The 22,402-nt window shown below is 42.0% G+C and overlaps 1 protein-coding gene across 1 annotated transcript in view; it reads right to left on the bottom strand.

Moving 5' to 3' along the window:
- Nucleotides 1-22,402, bottom strand: part of ADAMTS6 (ADAM metallopeptidase with thrombospondin type 1 motif 6) — a 345,170-nt gene that overhangs the window by 127,778 nt on the left and 194,990 nt on the right. The window contains exon 11 of the mRNA XM_025216768.1: nucleotides 15,088-15,229. Coding sequence (XP_025072553.1) covers nucleotides 15,088-15,229 — 142 coding nt within the window. The remainder of the gene's footprint in view (nucleotides 1-15,087; nucleotides 15,230-22,402) is intronic.

Here is a 22,402-nt window from a genome sequence, read left to right as displayed (position 1 = left end):
TTACTATGCACACCCTAGGAGGCATGGGGGGAATGTGTGCTCCCAGATCTCCATGGGGCAGGCTGCTGCTGTGAGCTGGGGCCAGGACTGAGCTGGGTTGTTCCCAGTGTGGGGCAAGGGGTGGGCTAGGAAGAGCCCAGTGCAGCCTCCGCCTTAGCCTGCAGATCCAGGGTCATGCTCCCCCCATACCTCCCAGGATATGTGCAGTGGCAGGAATCACCACCCCTTCCCCATGCCCTCTGGAGAGAAACAATGACTTGGGGCGAGGCGGGCACGGGGGCTCCATCCCCTCCAGCCTGGCGGCGCAGCTGAGACTGGCCCCACTCTGGCCCTCATGTGGTGCAGGGCCAGGGCCAGTGCAGGGAGGCAGCCGGGACTGGTGTGGGGATGGGAGGGTACCACCACCAGGCAACAACCCCAGGCATGGAGGAAGGAGCAACCACATGGGTGCAGTGGGCTCTCATCCCGATTCTGGGCCCAGCTCATCCCCAATCCCTCCCAATCCCTGCTCAGTCCCAGGCCCATTCACTCCCTTCCCCCACTCCCATGGCCCTTTTCCCTGCTGACTTCCCACCTGGGAGGGGGGGTGAGCATGCATGCACACACTCAGCCTCCCCATCCCATTTTTTTCTCCCTCCACTTATGCTCTCAACCCTAGCTCCTGCCTGTCCATGTCAGTCAAGCTGGGCAGCAGTGCGGGCTGGAACAAGCAGAGTCACCACCCTGCAGATCTAGCCCCAGACTCCCCAGACCGGAGCAAGCACAGCTGGGGGAGCCTGCACTCCCCCACCCTTCCCCTCACCCTGCCCAGCTTGGTTGACACAAGCAGACAGGAGCAGGGCTGAGAGTTGTTCAGGTTATCAGCCAAGCCAGGCAGCATCAGAGGGTGCAGACCAGAGGCCCCCCACCCTGCAGCTCAGCCCCAGCCCCTCCAAGACCCAAGCAAGCACAGCTGGGGAGGCACACAACAGCATGCCTCTGCTCCTCTCCCACCACCACTGGCAGGCGCAGGCAGGACACAGGGCTGGGGAGTAGAGGCTTTGCTCCCTCAGCAAGATAACAGCCCAAGGGGTGGTGCCAGCCCAGCTCCATGGAGCAGATAGCATGGACATGCAAAGGATCATGGGATGCTGGAGAACAGTGAGGTAACTTGAGTCAGAAGTGGACCTGGGACAGAAGCTCAATAGATCGATTTAACCTAAATCAGTTAAGCCTGATGCTACATCCAACCAGGTTTATCTTAAATCAGTTTTGGCCGTTTTGAAACCAGTTTATGTGCACTGAACTTCTTTTCTATTACAGATTTAAATCAGATTCTGATCACTTAAACTGGTTTATGTGTAATGTCTGTCCCTAGCCCTAAATGACAAATGTATAATTTAGCCACTTTAAAAAAGGGAGTGGGACCTGCTGCTTTGGAGGATGAAGCAGCTGTTACAATGAAGCTGTTCAATCTATATGATGCTGTAGCAATACAGGTTAGCTAAAACACCCTAGCTTTGGCTCTGAATGAAGCAGGATTAAAGTCCGAATGGTTTTGCTACACTCGTATCTCTCAGAATCATGTCAACGCAATAGGTACATTGTAATACCTTGTATTGGTATCCTTTGATATGGATACAATCATGACATCCACCTATACCTTAAATAAACTTAAGCCGTTGATAGCAGTTCTATCCCACGCTTTTCAAGGCCCTGAAAAACTGTTAAACTAAAAGAGTCCTCCTCTTCCTTGCTGCTTTTTTTTACTTTGTCTTAAGGTTTAAGGTAATAGCATGTTTCCTAAACTGATTTATTAATGAATTTTCAGGGAATCAAACAGGGTAGAATAGGATCATATCTAGGTGCCTAATAAATGGAGCTGGACCAGGTTGCAAAAGTTTAAATTAATAGCTGTACTTAGCTTGCAAAATTTGGATCAGGAATTTAAATAGCTCAAAGTCTGGATGTATTGAAAACATGGTTTTGACTCAGCCCATAGATACATAGAATCCATTTGCAAAAATCAGGTCTTAATTCTAATTTGGATTTTAACCCATCTTTAACCTTTCATGGTTATTTAAATCCAGGATTCTGCTTCATACTTATCCTATCTCTAATTTAAACACGGATGATAAAGTGTTTTTACCACAACCTATAGACTCCAAAATCTATTTGTAACTTCTAATAGGATCTTCTATAGTTTCACTCCTCAACTTTACAATATTTATGTATTAATACTAAGGGGAAATGATACAATAATTGCAGCTGTCCAAAGAAAGTATAGCTTTATCTCAGAGAAAAGTGTTTAAATATTTCTCATCAATTTGGGACAGGTTCTGCTATACCCTAGCTACTTTGCAACACAAAAGCAGTACAAAGCTGCTAAAGCATATTGGTAAATTTTTTCTTATATTTTATAACTACAACAATTAACCAAAATTGCAATGTAAAACAGTGAATAGAATGCACCAGTTTGGGTCTATTCTAATCTCAACCACTGGACAACTGAATGACCTTGGTTAAATTACTTTACCTCAATTTCCTAATCTGTAAAATGGAGCAATGATGCCTATAGCATCTTCATAATGAAAAGCACTATATAAAAACTAGGTATTATTGTTAGTATAGGCCCGTTCTGGCAGTCATTACTCAGATATTAGCACCAGTAGAAATTTGCTTTAGTAGTCTGCAGGCTGGGGCCCCAGAAAAGAAATAAAGAATAAGTAAAACTACCAAAGGCTATTCCATACTAGTATTTTTTAAATCAGAGACCCCATTTAAATGAGAAAGGAGTTCTCTTTAGAAGCTGATGACATGATATAGCTTCAGCTGTATAAAATATTTTCCTTGTGGAAAGTACCAAGGCCTTAATGACCACAATAGCAAAATATATCACTCTATATAGAGATTTAAAAAATTAGGAACATATTTTTGTACTTTATTTTAAATGTTATGAGTTATAAAGAAATTGTTTCTTTTCTCCTAATATACTAAGTTTAAAAGAGACTAAAGGTTGAAATTGAAATTCCATAACCCTTTGTATGAAATCAAAGGTAGCACTTTATTATAACAAAATGAATACTTATTAGAAAACAAATATAGGTATTAGAATAAAAAGAAAAAAATCATCTGTAATATAACTTTGTTGAGTTATATTGACTAAATGTCTTCTTTACTTTCAGTTAATTTTGGAACAGTTAGAGATAAAGGCTTTAAAAGAATTGGAGTGCACCAAGTGACCATCGTCTAGGGCAGCCCTGAACCCAGTACTACCTCTGGTGCATGATTAGGGATTTAAAACATGCTCCTTATAACCATTATCATATCAGCGGTATCTCTAACAGCTGTTTCTAATAAGCCAGCCTGAAACCCATCTGAGAGCACTGCCCTGGAAAGGGCAACCCTAGAACCCCTATGAGAAAGTATACTGACTTTTTATCACACAAAAGAAAAAAAATAATCAGCAGAAGGTGACCTGACAGCCCTACTTGGGCTGATTTTTTCTTTAGCAGGCATCAAATTAGGATAATATATCCTTTTCCATCTTCAAATAGAATTTAATCCTGTTGTGTGAAAAACTTGGTGAAAAGGACAAGAATAAGGGAAGGAAATGAGCTGAAATCTAATCAATGAGCTTGAAGTCAGTCACTGAATTTGTGGATATAATAACTATTAATTTACAAAGAAAACAAGGGAAAGTGTTTTAAAAATCCAGGAAACATAAACTGAAGCTGAGGCCTTTCACAAGATCAAGACAAGATAGATGACAACCTGTAACGGTGTATCTTAGGGCTCCATGACTTCAGTTTGGAATTCGGATGCTTGTATTTGCAGTAAATTAAACAAAGCTGAACCCATCTAGAGAAAAAAAACAGCAAATCAAATTATCTTCCTTTTGCCTATATCTTACCAATGATGGAGCCTCTTTCTGTATGTCATGCAGAGTTACATACAGGCATTTTAAAATTATGTAACAGCTAAGCAGCCTACATAATAATAATAGTAGTAATAAAATATAATAACAATACAGCACAATGAAAACTGTGTAATATGATAAAGCATCAACTTTCTGTGCTGTTTCAGAATCTAGACTCTATTGAAAGCCTCAAATTAAGCTAGTACAGTTTGGCTTGTTTCAAACCCACAATATTAAAAATTAAGATGGGAAATACATTCACAACAAATACAAATGTAGGCAAAATTTGGAATTTTCTTTAGTAAGATTAAATCCTATTCACTGGGATTTTCCATTCCTTCAGCATGTGTTGATCCATAGTATGCTGCACCCCTTGATGAGCATTTGTTAAAATAGAGCATTAAAAGAATAACCTTAAATTCTAATTTCTTATCCAGGTCTCCAAAAACTTCTGCCTAGTTTCTTCTCACCCTCATTACAGAAATACTGTTTGTAATATGACTAGAAATCTGAGGGTGATTATTAATGATGGGTGAACCTCAGAAGGTTCAGACCTATGGCTCAGTTCAGATAAGCACCCAAAAGTTAAAATGTTAATGCTCCATTTCCATAAATGCTCATTAAACGGTGCAGCATGTTATGAATCAAAACATGCTGAAGGAATGTGAAATATCGTTCTTAGACTTAAATTACACAGGTATATTATATAACTATCTTGTTTTCCTAAATATTGGGTGCTTATCTGAACCTTACCAAAACTAAGGCAGTCCCATCCAGGAACAATAGGGTACCTTCTGCTAAAAAAACATCTTCTCTTCTAGACCCACATAACATCTCCCTTCTTTATCCCAACCATCTTCCAGTATTTGGACCCTGCTTTATGGCCTTCTCCACCATCAACCTGACCATCATTTGGCCAGTAGTTTTCCCTCCTTGTTTTGAAAGTGTGTTATAGAAACAAGGTGCCCTTGTGATAAACCTAAACTTAATTTGTGTGTTCTGGTATGCATCCTTAAAAAGAGAGAGAGAATGGAGACAAAGAGTGTTAGGGGAGTGAAAGTGGGAGCTAAGTCAGGCTGGTGGATGATGTTGCTTTAGTGGGAATCTATAAAACCAAGGCTGGAACAAAATGCAAAACTTAGCAGGAATCAGAAAGAACAAAAAGTCTGGGGCCCTGCTTAACTAATCTGACCTTAATCTTAAAACAAAGGTTCAAGCAGGGCCTGTGAGAGAAGTTTGGGGGCCTGGTGTATCCTACTATGTGGGCTTCCACACCTTGCATTTTAGACACTGTGCTCTGATTATAGAGGCCCTCCCAAGCTTGGAGGCTCAGTACAACTTTACTCCCATTCAGCCCTCTCATAGACCCTGGGTTCAATAGTTACCCAGCTGCACGTTCATACAGTTAATGGTGCAAGAAAACAGGGAATAAATCACAAAGTACATGTAATAACTGTTTGGCTGGTTCCCATCTCACCTTGAATTGAACATATGGCCAGCATTGATAAGCTGACTGGCACTCCCTGCCATGGGTGCAATGAGGCACCCAACTTGCTATTTACTGATGCAGGGGGAGCCAAGGATCATGATCCTAAGCTCCTCCTTTACCAGAAATAGGGCACAATTGGGATTTGATCCCCAGTCCCACAATTGTGCCTCCTGCATACACGTATGGTATGCCAGGAGACATGATTGTTGGGATTGTGGATCAGATCCCATTGCGCCTTTAACCTGTCCAGGCCTACTTAAAGGATGATCCTGCAAGTCCTTATTCAAGCAAACTTTGACAGGCTTCAGTAATTATAAATGAGAAAGGTCTCTGTATGACTGTGCCCTTATTGATAACAGGCTTTGCACTTAATGGCCAAGATACTGTGACCAGACAATAAAAAATAATAGAGAAGCTCATGTTAATGATAGAACACAATGTCAAGGGCTTACATTCTTTCTCAGCCTATATGTAGTTTTAATGCATGTTTATGATCAAATAAGCAGACAACAGTGTTGAATTTAACTACTTATGCTATGCTAACAAACATTAAGGACAGACTGCACTGTAAAATTAATCAACAGGAAGAAGGATTTCTGTACAGTGAGATAGAGGCATTACACAAGGACTCATAAAAACTTACTGCATGATATGGAGTATGGTATCAGTGGTTGGGGAACAAAAGCAGGAATTGACAGCTGTATGTGCAAAGGCCCATTCTAATACCTTTATTTTCTTTTCCTTTCAGAAAAGCAACTTCTAGAATATGCTTTCATTTCCCCACATTTGCTTGCATAATTGCAAAGGGTCCAAGCAAGGTAATTACGGGTAGAATTCTATTTCCCTTTGTGCATCTAAATGACAGCTTTCTAGACATGTAAGTGGCATTTTTGGCACAGGTAGCAATTCTCTTTCTATTGTCGTATGGATGTGTACATGTGTGCATGTACACTGAGTAGGTGTAGTAAGGTATGCACTGGCTATGCAGCTGTGTACACATACCCATTCTGGATGGTTACTTCCAAGTCCTGAAAATGTAGCTGATGAGAAACCTATGATTACCAGGTGTTAGGTGGCCCTCTGTGTTTCAGCTCTGAAAGCTGGGTGGTTAGGGCACTCCCCCAGGAAGCTACAGATTCAGATTCTAGACAACCCTTGTCCAGGGGAGGTTTGAATGCATAGCTCTCTGACTTCACAAGTAGAAGGCTATAATCACCACGCTGAAGGTTAGGCATAAATCAGTGTCTTCTTCAGAGCTCCTTTTGAAGATACTCCTAAGCAGGCAAGAGAAGATGATATATTAAGCCAAGGAGGCAGTGGTGTAAGTAGGGGTGGGCAAATGGGTCATGATACCTGGGGGTAAGCAGGGGAAGAGGAGGGTGTGCAACAGAACAGAGGCAAGGGGGCTTGAGGCTCTGGCTGCAGGGAGCAGAGGCAAGAGTATCCTGGTCAGCTTCACCCCCACCCCCACTTCTGCTGCTGCAGGTGGAATTGTCAGAGTGGCCAGTGCCCAGAGTGTTAACCTGCTCCCACAGCTACTTTTTTATTGCTGTATTCATGGTTTTAAATTGCTACTCAGGATGGAAAATAGTGGTGGCTGCTCCCTTAATCCTGAATCTTCAGGCCACTGCAACACCTCCCCCTCAAGTAGTGCTCTTTCCCACAGATGGGGGAGCAAGGCTTTTGTGAGGACTCCTACCCAAAGCACAAACTCTATGATATATGCCACTGTCAGGAGGAAGCAAACAAACCAGTGGGTATGTGGTTTAGTAAGATGGCTACTGCCCTGGGAAGGAGGAGACCCTGGGGTCTAGGCTGGACCCTCTCTACAAGTAGGGTAGAAATTGCATTGCCCTCCTGTCCATTTTATCCAAGGATTATTAAAGGCAAGAGGCAGTGGCCCAGCTTCAACAGGAACATTGGCAAGGGCTCTGGCTACTGCCTGACCAATGGTAGGGGGAACAGAGTGCTATATGAAGAAGTCAGAGGGTATGGACACACAAACACTTGGTGCCCTTCCAGTTACAAAAGGGCAGCAGCTAGTACATTCTAAATCAGAGACGGGCAATTATTTCAGTTGGAGGGCCGTTTAACGAGGTTTGGTGAGCCCTCCCCGGTCACCACCTTGGGACCAGAAGTCCCACACCTTAGCCCCTGACCATTACCACCAGAAGTTCCTCCCCTTGCCCACTGGAAATACTCCTTTTGGGAGGGATGGGTTGCCATCTTAGAACCAGAAAAAAAAACACATCATACACTAAAAGTCAAACACCTGCTATAACATATTTTAATTTTATTACAAAAAATATTTTTGTCATGATTTGTTTTTGCATACAAGAACTCAAAAATAAATTCTTATTTTTATATGTTGTGTGGGGGGTATGGTTGGAGGGGTGTATGGTGGGGCGTGGGTATGGTGGGGTTGTGAGGGGGTGTGACTGTGTGGAGGGAAACAGGATATGTTGGGGTGTCTATATGTGGTGGGGTTGTGGGGGCAGGATGTGGGTGTGTGGCATTTGTGGGGTGTGAGGGAGTGTGGTGGGGTGTAGGGACCCCCCCCCGACTCCCCCCATTGCACACAGACCCCACAGGCAGCAGCAGCAGCAGGAGCAGCACGGGTGCTTGGGGTGCTCATGCCTGGCGCAGGTGCTGGCACCCAGCAGCACACAGCTTCAGCCAGTGCTGCACAGTGTGGCAAGGAGCACAGCCCAGCTGAACTGCTTCTGTCGCTGGGACTTCATGCCATGCACAGGCAGCTCCCACACTTGCACGCCACTGGAAGGAAGTCCCACGCACTAAAGCCAGCTGCCTTCACCACACCCTGCCATGCAGGTCCCAGGACTCCACCGGAAGTGGAGGGGAACCCCAGCCCCTGCTTCCCCATGGAGGCCTGGGACCTGTGCAGCAGGGAGTGGTGAAGGCAGCTGGCTTCAGTGCATGGGGCTTCTCTCTAGTGGTGTACGAGTGTAGGAGCTGCTCATGCGCAGCATTGCGTCCCAGTGACAGAAGCAGCCTGGCTGGGCTGCACTCATTGCCACAATGTGCATCATTAGCCAGAGCTGAGCACCCCTGCCTGCTGCTGCTGCCACTACTGGCAGGGCTGCACTCTATGGAAGGAATGTGAGGGGGTCCCCACACCCCTCCCCCACCCTCCCTCACACTCACACCCTGCCCACCCAAGCTCTGCACTCCTACCACCACCCTGGGCACGGGCTCCATGCTGCCACCAGCCCCAGTCCCATGCTCCCTGCTTCTGCCCAGCTGCAGCTCTCCCCACCCCCGCCCTTGCCCCTGCCATTTCCTTACTTGCTGCCCACAACAAGTGGGATGTCAGGGAAGCTGGGCAAGCCCTCAGTGGCTGCAGCAGTGGCAACAGCAGCCCTGCCCAGAAGCTGTGTGCTGGCCAGACCGGGCCCTTCCACCGACAAGGCTGGGAGTGAGATGCAATAGGGTATGTTGGCAGGGGATGTGCATATATGGACGCCTTGCTCCCACTCCCGTGGGCAGAAGGGCTGGGCAGGGCCCGTGGTGGGTGCCACGGGCTGGATGAAAGTGCCTGGTGGGCTGGATCTGGTCCACAAGCCATATTTTGCCTGTCCGTTCTAAATGTTATATGTGAACAAGGTAAGAGTGATTCAAATGCAGCAAACCAGCTCCAACTTTAATCCATGTTGAAGGAGTGTTAAAGTTGGAGCAGTTTTTTTGCATTTGAATCCTCCTCAGCTCATTCATACATAACAAATGAACCAACTCCTGCCCTTGTGAAACATTCCCCTTTAAGTGCTTCAAGCATTCAGGTCCACACTCAGAGAGCTGCAGATTCAAATCCACTCAATGTAAAATAGGGCCAAGAACTGGGTCTCCAGGTTCTTTAGCAATTTATTTTAATGTACAGGCAGTCCTTGACTTACAGCGTTTTGAGTTACAATGTTTTGCACTTAGGTTTATAAATTGACACCCTGTTTCAAATTTACAACGCCAGTTTCGACTTTACAACGCTTGATCTGATGCGATGCCACGCCAGCGAACAAGTTCGCTGCGTCACCCATCTCCCTGGAGAACATCTGTCCAAACGCCCTTGGACACTTTCTTTAAGAAAGCAGAGAATACTGCAGCCAAGACTCCTGAGAAAACTACAGCCAAGAACCCTTCAAAATTTCAACCAAGAGCCCTTAAAAATGTCCAGCAAAGTCTCCTCAAAGAAGTCCTTCCAAATCAATATGATTGCTATTTACAATATAAATACATTAATGTAGCTATATTATTCATCTATAATTGATCAAGTATAAAACTCTGGGGTATTTTTGGTGAAAATACGGTTTCGGGCCTTGGTTCAGGAACCAATCCCCCATTTATAACATTGTTTCTTATGAGAAAATTGGTTCCAAGTTATGACATTTCAACTTAAGACACGGTTTTCAGGAACCAATTGTGTCGTAAGTCCAAGGACTGCCTGCATATAAAATATGCATTAGCACTTTAAAATAATATGGGATTGATGATACATTATTTTCAAGTTTCCTACCATTTAAATCAGCAGTACCCTACCACAAGGGCCTACTATACCTTCATTCTTTTTACATTTACATTTACTTAGCATTGGAAAAATGTTGGAAAATTAATTAATTACTTGCCTTTTGGGATTTTTTAAAATTAAAATATCTGATAGTATATACTGTGACCAGCTGCAAGAGGTTTCTAAAATGTAGATAAGCCATGTAGTGACCTTTCTTTTATTCCTGGTCTGAGAATGTGTGCTTATACAATTTGTCTTCAGGCAATGTATTTCACACACAAAATGTCAAAAAAAACCAAACCCAAACCCTGATAGCAAGGCACCCATATATACACACACCCCGCCAATGAGTTTTATGATATCTTAGCTTACTGACTAGAGGGCTCAAGTACAAACATAAGATGATGACCAACAAGAGAGTTGCCAATTATCAGCTAAATTACATCACCTGATATGGGTCACATGGGCCATCACATGTGCATTGATAACTCCTGATAATTTGTTCACATGAAGCCATGAACTGAGTTCAGCTTCATATGTATTTGGCTGTATTTTATTAAAGATGGAGCAATGAAGAAATAAACTGAGTATATTTAATGAATGTTAAGGCACTAACTTTGAGCCCCCACAGTCAACAGATTCACAGATAATAAAAGGCACCACAGCAAGTCAACCATATGCATGAAGTATTAACCACTATAACTAAAAGGCTGAGGTTTTAGCTTCTGCCCTAAAAATGTGTGTACCAGATCTATGATTTGATGCAAACTAGCAATAACACTACACATTAATTTTACACACAAAATCTACAAGTTACAGACATGCATCTTCTTCATCTAATAAAACAAGGAAACTCACAGTAAAGACTCAGATTATTTTTTAATTAACCCAGAGTCAAACTATAAGTAGTTCCTATGCATAAGTTCAAGTGGTTGGGGAGATAATGCAAAGAACTCCCCTCCCCCATACACCAAACTTTATGATCCTCATACAAGAAGCAAATAATGAATATTCTCCTGGCATTCACCTGAGTACAAGGTTTGAGCACATCTTCCAAAGCAAAATTTCACAGTAACAATTGCGCCTAAAGATAGTGGAGGAAAATGGGGCCATGGCTGATGGACCACAGAAGAGAATATTCACTCTATCATCTTAAAAGATGGCAATTAAAATTAAGTTCTGGAGCTTTTTGAACACTAGGGAACTCAAATATGTGTTGTGCCATAACACTCCATCAAGTTGCCATTCTGCACTTCACCCAAAAACAGATAGTGCCTTAAAGGCCTGGACTAATTTCAGGGGTGTAGGTTGTAGTTGTGTTGGTGTAAGGACATAGACAAGGTTCTTCGGGTAAATCCAATATCTTTTATTAGAGTTTGATTTAAGTTGGTCTAATAAAAGATATTGAACTCATTTCAGAAAGTCTTGAGCACATTAAGAAAAGTTTTCTTCACAGAGGTGTAAAACTGGAATAACTCTTTTAGAACCTCATGTTCTTCTCTCCCTTAGCACCCTGTGATAGTCCCTCCATCAGCATTCACATCCAGAAAGAGCTAAGGGGTCAGTGACCACTTATGATGAGAAGGATACACCGGCAGGTATCCAGGAAAAAATTTATGTCCTATAAAGTAACATTAGGTCCCTGGGCAGGGAGTTTTAAAAGTGCTCAGTGTTGATCTAAATCTGTAGGATTTTTACCATTAGCTGCAATTGGAGCAGACATAGGCCAAAGCTGAGCTAGTCTGCACTTGCGCTTCCTATTCTAACTGAACATCTATATGAAAGCAGCTAATGGCAGTGAGGTTCTTGCTGGAGCTATGCTGTCTGTAAAAATAACAGAGGATTCATACTGCAGCCAGGCTGTTTGTAGGAGAAATAACAGAGTTAAGGTCCTACTGCATTATACAATCAATACAGGGAAATGAAAGTGAAATGAGGGAAGGAAACAGTGATGAGCACAGGAGAACTAGGACCACATTTAGCTGGTCTTCATTCAATCAGTTTCTTCTAAAACTAAATAAGGCAGAAAGCTGAAATTTTCAAAAGCCCAAAGAGCAGCTAGACATCTAAATCAGCTGGAATCAATCATTTACATTTCTAAGACTACTTTGAAAATTCCAACCTAAATATATAAAATAGCTCTAAACCATCTATCACACTAGATACTACAGGAAAGTTTGAGAAAGGATCTAAGTTTTCTTGCCTTTCTTCTTCCCATGACTTTCTCTATTGGAAGGTGTCATTTGAGCTCTAGTACAGTCTGAAATTATTCTAGGACTAATGAAGAGATCATGGCCCACAGTGACTGACATACAGTGATATGCATTTAATTTTTAACTATGGGATAAATTCTGCTTCTTCTTATGGAATTCCCTTAAATAAAATGTTTAAATTTCTTTGGAGAGTGGGAACTGTAGAGGTGTAAATGATAGCAGAACGTATTCCACAGGCTTTCATAGTTCACTTTTATTTCAATAAGTTTCTAGCAGTAATTCAGGGAAATGAACTTAACCTAATCAACCTAAAATAATTTGAGACAGTAGAATTTGAGAGGTTGACTATACCTTACAGTCCCCATACCTCCTTATACCTTACAGTCACAAATCAGAGAAGACACTGAGGATAGAGCGAGGTGCCAACTTACAGATACATTTCTGGGAGATTTCTTTTACTCTAAAATTCACTTTTTTCTTTTTTTTACCAGGGCCCAAATTTCTTAATACAGTGGAAACACTGCAGTACCCATCTCTTCTTCTAGGCATTTGGATGAGGAGAAGCCTAACAATTGGAACGATTTTATTATTATGTCTGCTGTGGGTGGGTTTTATTTTATTATGTCTACTTGTGCATATTTGTATATTTATTAGCTGGAGCAAGATGAACACACTATTTATTGTGAAAATTAAATCCAATTGGGACATCCAGAGCACCGAGAGCATTGTATGTTTATGTTTATGCCAGTTTATGTTTTAAATTATATGTAAATACTCATCTTAGCCCTATTTAGCATTTTGATGCAGTCTGAATGAGGATTCAGTTTTGCTCATGTTAAATACTTTCAATCTGCGCTATCAAATGCACGTGGAAGATATTCTTTTTTTCTTGAGCTATTTTTCAGACATGTTACTTTGCTTGCTGATATGATATAAAATATCACATCAGTGCACAGCATTGGTGATCCTCCACTCGAATTGTTCGTTTCTTTTAAATGGTTATTTCTTCTTAGTTTTCTGGCTCTGTTTCAGAGCAGCATAGGGTAGGTACTGACATTCAAAAAGCCAGAGACAGAACCAATCTAAGTTACACAGTTTTCTGTAAGCAGCATTTTAGATCAGTAATAAACAGAATACATATTTGCCCTTTGGCTGGGAGGTGCAGGGGGACAAATCTGAGCCCAGGTTGTGGCATTTTTAAATCAGTCTGTGTGCGCCAAAATTTCTGTTCTGCTATGAGTACAGACTGGTTTTGTGTGCTGACCTTCTGTTCCGTTATGGGTATAGACCAATTTCTGATCACTTGTACCAGTAAAAGTATAATGTCTGTACCTGGCCTAGAAGTCTTTCCTAACTTAATGCATGAAAGGAGGGGGGGGAAACAGAAAGCTAAAGGGATCAATTGAATGACATAAATCTTTCTTACTTCTTATTATTCTCATATTTTAGGCAAAGATCTTGGTTAAAGAACAGCATACTACTGTACAGCATGCTCATCACAACAGTAATAATATGGTTTAGCAGACTATGAAAAAATAATATACATATACAGTAGCCAGGTTTTGCACACTATTAACTTTCCAGTCTGATTTAAAATGCAGTATATCTTAAAAGGGCATGCTCCAAATGATGGACTAAACACCTGAAAAATGTCTGATTCTGAAACTGTGTGTGTGAGATAGGAATTTAAAACAAAAAGATTAAAAAAAGCACACTCCATATAATGAATTAAACACCTGCAAATTTTCTGATTCTGAAAGTACTAGGTGTATATGATGGGAATTTGAAATAATTTTTTTTTAAAGCGTGTACCTTAGATGGAGGAAAAGAAAACAGGGCCCTGAAAAGCAGAGGGGGTGAGAAATAAGAGTTTAAAGAGAAACAATAAAGGCCAAAGAAGGTTTGCTGAGGGATCAGGAATAGGAGACCCAGCCAGCCAGTCAGCCAATTACACAAAACTTTTAAATCCTTTGCACTACAGGATCTGCCAAAGAGTCATCCCAAGAATAATATTGTATTTATCACCCAAGGGATATTAAAAATGAACCTCTTTGTACTTCTGCCCTAAGAGAAGTGATTAGTGCAAGCTCAATTATTATACTGTTTTATTTGAATTACTAAACGTTTTAATTTCCTTTAATATTTTCTAAAGGATGCAATAAAATAATGCTATTGTAAACTGTTACAAAATAATTTTAGGTTTATTTTGATTTAATCTCAGCTATTAAACTTGTCTATCCAGTGACTAGCACTGTAACTTTTATTTTTATTAATAGATATTTTAGACTGGAAGATTTTCCTTCAAGCAATATCAAAAAATTCATTTCAAAAACTGAATAAAATATTAGCGTGCTTACTGATACTTCTACTATAAATTGTTTTAGTTTTGTACACAGTTGCTTGTAACAGCATATATTTTTGTGTCCCTTTCAACTATTTATTTTCACATTCTCCTAAAAGCCTACCCAATTATTATTTTTACCAGAGACTTGAACAATGTGTGAAACAACCGGAATGCCAGCAAAAGTAAAATAAAACAAATTTGGCAAGCAAAACAAGCACAAAGTCACTGCAAAAACTGAAAAAATGAGAACCAGTACCACAAACTTCATATTCCACAATATAATACATTATGGGTCTGATGCTACTCCCCTTGAAGTCAGTGGGAGTCTGTCAACAGACTTAAAAGTGAACAGGATTGAGTCTCATGAGCTATTTTACTTGCTTTGTTTAAGGGATACTCGTCCAGCTCATTACCCAAATGTTTGGGAATACAGTGTACACAAATGACTCAAGCAAAAGATGCAGCATAAGGATTAAAATTTAGTCCTTCATTTACACTGGCAGCACTGCAAAAATTACTACAGGAAAACTGTAATGCACTACTGCATCTAACTAATGATTTAGGTAATGAAGGAATATATACAAATAACTAAGTAGAACACTCAGCAAAAGGATTAAGACTTCTTACCCCATATTTACATTGGCGGGATGTTGCTCCATACTGGAAGCGACACTGTTCATCAGCATCGTACACCTGACCTGGGGCCACAGCTGGATAAAGAAAGTCACGCTTGGGAGGCTCATTATCAAGGCAAGTACCACGGCCCGAACTGTTCAACATAAAGGACCAAAGGAATTAGGAATTCTACTGACTGTTAATCACAGTTATGATATCACGTATCTAGTTCTTACTTTTAACAGTGCTGGGTGTGTGAAACAGTTAAGGCCACAAATAAACAAATATACACCCACAGTGGAAAATTCTAATTAGAAAGGAATTAACAGATCAGGAAAAAATTCTCAATGATTATTAATTAACAAAAATGCTCATTTTAGACAATAAAATGGATTTCATGCTATCCTGAAAAATTTTAAGATAATTTCTGAGCCACACAAGACTGATTTTCATTTTTGTTCTAAGCCTCCTATTTGCCTTAATTGAAAACATAACTACATCTGGTTGCAGAATTAAAACAAATAAGCAAATATAATAAATATAATTTATAACCCTTAAGGACATAGGTACTAATCTTACAAACAGTTAAGTACTTCTGCAACCCTGAATATGTATCTTTTGATTTTAATGACAGTATTTAAGTGTGTAAAGTTACACATACTCTTAAATGTTTGCAGGATTGAGTCTTTTATGCACATCCATCAAAGCAAAAAGATATAGTGGTAAAGACTGCCTAGGATATTTAAACGTACATGCAGAAAACATGTATGCAGCCAAAGGTCTCCACTAAGCACTTAGTAGTGTTTTATATTCAAAATGTCATATTTTAACTAGGGGTCATCTCTTGAAAAAAGTTAATGTTCTCTTCTTTATTCTTAACATAATATTTTAATTCAGTGGAATAAATAACATGAATACCAAAGTCAGACAGAATTCTTTTTTAATAATGCTTTACACTAAATACAATATTCAGTTGTATTTAGTCAGTGTGCATAACATAGGATAGATGCTTTTTTACTTTCGTTCCACATGCAAATAAATTGGGATTTTAAAGAATTACAATACCAACATTTTAAAGAAATTTCCAGCATTCCTGTAAATTTTGCCAGCACTCCCCCGCCCCATCCCCCCCATCTTTTCATTGCATCTTGCCAAAGGGAAATAAGTGAACATTTTATAACGCTTAGTTTGAAGATCTCAGATTCTCATTGTTTTCTGTTTGTGGCTAAATAAGAACAAAAAACTCATTAATTATGCACTTATATGATCAATTTTCATTCCAACAACAACTTATTGAGTTATACACAAAGGTACTAGTCATGTAAAAATACAAATAAGTCATTTTACTTAATGTGACTTTGGTAGGTCTACTCAAAATCTGTTCCAAGGAAGACAATGGGAATTTTCCCACTGATTGTGGGGGGGGGGGGGGGCAGGGCAACCCATTGGCACGTGTGCCACAAGTAGCACAGGCAGCCTCTACATGTGTCACAGCAGATGAGAGAGGGAGCAGAAAGCAGAGCAACAGGTTGGGTAGGGAGCACTGTCCAGGGAGCAGAAAGCACAGCAACAGATCGGATGTGGGAAGGGAATCAGAGTAGTACACAGGGGTGCAGGACTTACTTTGTGGTACACCTGCCAAAAAGACTGGCCCCCCACTACAATAGTTGGCCTAGCATAGGATCTGTAACCTCTGGGCTCCTATACACATGCAGGGAGCCGGCTCCAATGAGCTGGAAATAAATTCGCTGCAGCACACTCTGGATTCATGTGTATTAGCATTCCCACACTGAAAAATGGCAACGGGGTGCTTTGAACTAAAGCTCATTTGATGATACATGTGACATGTGACACTCAGGCGCTTTTAATTAAAAGCACTCGCTAGTTAAAGCACCATCCCCCGCGCCTTCTGAAACACATGTAAAATATTCTCTGATCTACAAGTTGACAAGCAAAATCTGATCTTTGCAGAAGTTCACTGGTTTCAGTAAATCCCTACTTTGAGATAAGGATTTACATGCACAAATAAGCTTACAAAATCAGGCCTGATTTTGTAAATCTGTAAACTTGTTGGTTCCCCTCTACCCCATATATTTCTCCACCAAAAATAATTACAATAAGATTATAGAATCAAATCATCCATGTTAAATTCCTATCATCTAAGTGTAAGTCCACCTAGAAAATTCAGGTTTTCCTTCTCTGTGCTAATAATAGCATCCTCACTAAAATGAAGTCCAATTAGACAAAGTAATAAAACAAGGAAGTGATTGAAAAGTAGTCATAATTTAGAGTCAGTGGGCTCAGAGGCAGAGGGCTGGATTACATTACCCATACTGCATAATATTTCTGTCTTTCATTCTCCTTCTTTTTATCTACTTGGACAACTAGAACATTTTGCACACTTTATGTAGAAATCTGATATTGTGTATTCTATAAAGTAAGATATTTTCTAACAGAAATATCAGCAACTGTAAAAACTGGGAGGCCCCAGTGGTCATCACAGATCCATGAGATGCTAGGCAAAAAAGGATAATTGAATAGATTAAGGCTGTATTAACTTTTCCATACAACTTCCAGAAGTCAAGAGAAGTACAAATGTGTCTCTGATCCCATCTCTCTTACCCTCTCCCTTCTTCTTTCATCCCAGACACTAGAGAAAAATATCAGCAAAATCTGGAGGGAGGGTAGTAGAGGCATCTAGACCACTTATGCACAAAGAGAAGATAAAAGTGTGGAAGACCCTCTAAATACCAATTCAGTAGGTTAAGTTATTTAAAAAATGCTCACTGCCATACATACAGAAGTACAAAAAATTGACAAGGACACTGGGAAAGAAAAAGGTACCCCAATTCCAACATCTCTGTAATTGAAACAAATGTATGTGTGTGGAATATGTATTGTGATGTCTGATGTAGATGCCAAGGATAAAGTTGGGAAAAAAATCCAGAAAACCCTTGCCAGACTAGTGGATGTGTGAACTGGTAAGGAAGAGAATTATTTTGGTACCCCAGATATGGTGTTCACTTAAACCTGAGAAAGATACTGCAAGATACCATTATGTTCAATGACTCCTATTTTCTTAATTGTTAGGTACATTCTACTAGTGTAGCAGAGAGACCACCCCCCCACCCCATTTTAATTTTGAGCGCACAATAGAATAAATGAGATGTAATTTCATGGAACGTAACAGCTACACCATGGTAAATCTGAGGGACAGTCAAGTATTGCATGACACTTTAAACCAAGTGTTCAATTTTAGTATTTCGGGAGAATATACAAATTCTATTACTTCTTGGATAGCACATTCTCTGACCAAAGATTCTGCAACAGCCTCTTCTCTGAATTGTATACGCTTTATCTCCCAGAACTGCCATCATAGCTAAGATCTGCTACAGCTGTGATCAGTTCAATTGCATCTGGGAGAACCCGCATTTGAATCTGCACTTCTATGTGGCACCTCTGCAGATGTCACTGCAGCATAAGAGCAATTAGAGATGAAGTGCTAAAAACTTAATGAAACATACTTTTTCCCTTCATTTTACACTTGCATCACAGAACATACGCCTAAAAGTCTCAGCAACACACACAATGTTCAACATAGCTCCATTCAGAGGTTGCAGAAAGTCTGTTCTTAGTTTAAACAGCACTGGACCTGATTAATAGTGTGAACATATGGACAATATACTTTAAGGTAAAAGGGAGCAGAGTGGTAAGTACAAAGTAAACCTTGGTAATTTTTCTCTTATTAAAAGCTAAGTTACTATTAGTTAGCTTTCATCTGCCACAGCATAAGAGTGTACACACAGGCAGTTACCAGGGAACAGCTGATGCTAAAGAAAGCCCCACCCTCTCTGTACTACAGTAAATTATTCATTTATCCTGACCTTTAATGTACCCTATAAGAATTTTTTTTATGTCAAGTTCACATATACCATTATGATTATACATAAAGTACCTTTTGAAAGGTAGGCCTTATAATCAAGCTCCAATGCTGATATCCTGCCCTTTCCTTTGCCCTCCTTACTCTCCTGCAGCTTCCTACTGGCTTCACTTGCTGGTTTCCAAGGACTCCACTCTTAGTCCTTGGAACTCTCCCCCCACATTGTGTGGGGAGCCCATATATCTAGTTCAGAGCAGAGAATTCCACTATGTCAGGATGCCTAAAAAGTATAGGCATTTATACACGTGCTCCAGGAGGCATGGGGGGGTGCTTTAATTAGCATAGCTCTGAGAGCCACACTAATTAAAAACACCTTGAGTGTAGTAGTGTCCCCATGCTGCAAAATGACGGTGAGGCACTTTGAATTAAAGCTCGTTTGACAAGGTTTCATTTAATGCTCCCCACTGCCATTTTTCAGCACGGGAACATTGATACAAGTGACGCTGGAGGCTACTGGAGCGCATAAATTTCCATGCTCCAGCAGACTTGATTAATCAAATCTGCTCCAACACCTTGGAATTCTAGTGCATCAGAGCCAACTCCCTACATGTGTATAGAAGCGCTATGTGTCACTTTGCCAAGAACTGCAATGGCTAAATCTCTTTGTTAATTTAATCCTGCAATGTGCAGGATTGACTCTTAGATCTTTCTCCAGCTATGACACATTATATTATTTTGTACTGTCCCACTGAATCAATTTGCCGTCCAGTTTGTAAACCTATATTTCAACTGATCTTTGTTGGATTGGCAATAAGGAAGTAGCAACAACATACTTTGTTCATCCAAACAAGCAGCTGGAACTCTGAACATACAGGCTAGGGACAGACATTACACATCAACAGGTTTAAGTGATCAGAAACTGGTTTAAACCCTTAACATAACAGACATTCAGTGTACATAAACCAGTTTCAAAATGGCCAAAACTGGTTTGAGATAAACCTTGGTTGAATATAGTGTCAGACTTAACTGACTAAGCTCAAGCTGTTTTATGCAATGTCTGTCCCAGACTCTTTCCTGGTTTAAGTTAAACCAGAGTCCCCCAACATGCCAGCATGGTCTCTGGGCAGGGCGGGGCTCTCTGCTCCAGAGGAGCATGGCTGGCCCTGCCCCTCTGCTCCACAGCCAAAGCAGAGACAGGCAGGGGCAGGGGCCTGGCCAGATGCTGGCCCCAGAAGGGAACAAGGAAGAAGTTTATCCCCCCCTTCCCTCCCCTGTCCCACCAGCACAGACCTATACTTCTCTGTATTGGCTTCTTCAGTGGCAGGGGCATGGCCAGCCCCAGCAGTAGCCTTGGCTGAACTGGCCAGAGAAGAGCTTAATTTTCCCCTCCCTGTCCCATGGGCAGGGACCTAAGCCAGGTCTGCCAGTCATTCCCCCTCACTGCTGCAGCAGCAGGGCCAAGCATAGCCAGACACCAGCTGGCATGGTCCCTGAGGCAGAGGGGGCAGGTTATTGCCCCCTCCCACCCCACTGCCCCCAGGGGACTGCAGCCGGGTCTGCCCACCCTGACTGCCACTGCCACTGCTCACTCCATGCTTGGGGCAAGCAGAGGAATAAGCCCCCTACTGCCCCCTCTGCTAGACATGGAAGGGAGAGGGCAATGACCCCATGGTGAAGGGGCCGAGCTCTTGATGGGCACATTATCCCCTGTCATAGTGTCTGGGAGCATGAGCCCGTTCTTGATGGGGGCTGCGCTGCAGGGCAGGCAGAGCTGCGGCAGACTGCACATGGTGGCACTGCGGCTTGGAGGGTAGAAGAGCCCCCCCTCCGGCACCACCACCACGATCTGCAGCAGCTTTCCCCAACTCATAGCATGGTCCCCACACTGGGAAGGGGCTTGCACTCCCCAACACCATGACAGGGGCTGCCACTCCCATCACGGTCACTCCCCACTCACCGCTCCAGCTGCTGGGTGGAGGTGGGGTCAGCTGCCAGCCAGCAGGGCCCCTTAGGTGTGGGGCAGGGAGTGGGGTTATTCCCCCATCTGGCCCCAAGGGACAACATCAGGGCCTTCCCTCCCTGACAGCTGCTGGCACCACCGCTCACTCTGAGCCCAGGGCAAGCAGCGGCATAACCCTCCTCCCTGCCCCCCTGCCTAAGGAGCCCTGCTGAGTGGCCTCTGTCACCACCCCTACCCAGCCACTGGAGCAGCGAGGGGTGGAGCGACCATGACAGGGTGTTGTCTACTTCTGGGTCCACCACCAAGTGTGTGGGGGGAGCCCCCCCAGCACCCCCTGGCTCAGTGATCAGCCATAGGGGGACCCTGGGTGCCCCCCTGACCTAGAAGGCACCAACTGCCGAGAATGCAGGGCCCCCCCCCACCCTGCTGCGCTCCTGTGGGATACAACATTCACCCCACCATCTCAGCATTCACAAGCCGTGCCTGGTACTTCAAGGTACACAGAAAAAACATAAAGCTGTGTCTATGGCCGAATCATTGAATCTCTCCGAATCAAATCGGAGGCTTCCAATTTGATTCAGAGAAATTAATGGGTCTCCTGATTTGATTCGGATTCAGAGATTTGGCTACAGAATCAGGCCGAATCTCCTCTGAATTGAATCAGCAACCAAAGCTTTGCACAGTCCTAATACCTAGTAATATTAGCATGATTGTAGATTTGTTATTGTTTTATTGTGTGTTTTCTGTAGTGCCTTTGAACTGGATAAAATTCACTGTTCTTTTTGAAAACTGGCTTGTCACTTGTTATTTCTGTCATAATGCCTGGAAGAGAACAGATTTACCAGTTCTGAGCTATACTCAGACCTGCTGAGATAATGTCAAAGAACGACAAAGGATTTGTGGGAACAGCGAACTGCAGAACTAAGAAAGTGTATTCAATTTCTTAGGGTCACAGGGAAGAACTTGATACTGAAATTAGTGGTCCAGAAAAACAAACTATAGATACATTTTCTGGGGCAGCTGGATTGATTTATGCAGGTAATTAATTGGAGATGCAGGGAGCAGGACAGTTTATCTGGAATTACAGAATAACTGGCTTTCAGAATAACATTCTGCAGCTCAAGGCCTTGTGGAGAGGCCACCTCAATTTATATACAGGGCTAAATGAATATTCTCCACTGACTCGGAGATAGTGAAATAGATGCAATAGATTTTTCTGGCCCTCCAATTTTACCAAACTAAGACTGTGTTCTGTATTTTAGGAGATTATAGTGAGTCTTGGGCATCCTTGTCATTGCCCAATATAGCACAAGCTACAGAACAAAGCAGTTGCAGAAAGATCTCATGCTGAGCTATACTGTGTATCTATGCATCTGTGGAGAAAACACTGCTTAGCTATCATTTTGGCCTAAATATTAAAGACATTTTTCAGCATGTCCCTGATTCTGGTACAATATGCAGCATGAATTTATTAATTCTCCTTGAGA

Source organism: Alligator sinensis, unplaced genomic scaffold (genome assembly GCF_000455745.1).
Source record: "Alligator sinensis unplaced genomic scaffold, ASM45574v1 scaffold346_1, whole genome shotgun sequence".
Classification (NCBI taxonomy): domain Eukaryota; kingdom Metazoa; phylum Chordata; order Crocodylia; family Alligatoridae; genus Alligator; species Alligator sinensis.
Note: the sequence above shows the minus strand (reverse complement) of the source record. Positions and strands in the feature narration are given on the sequence as shown.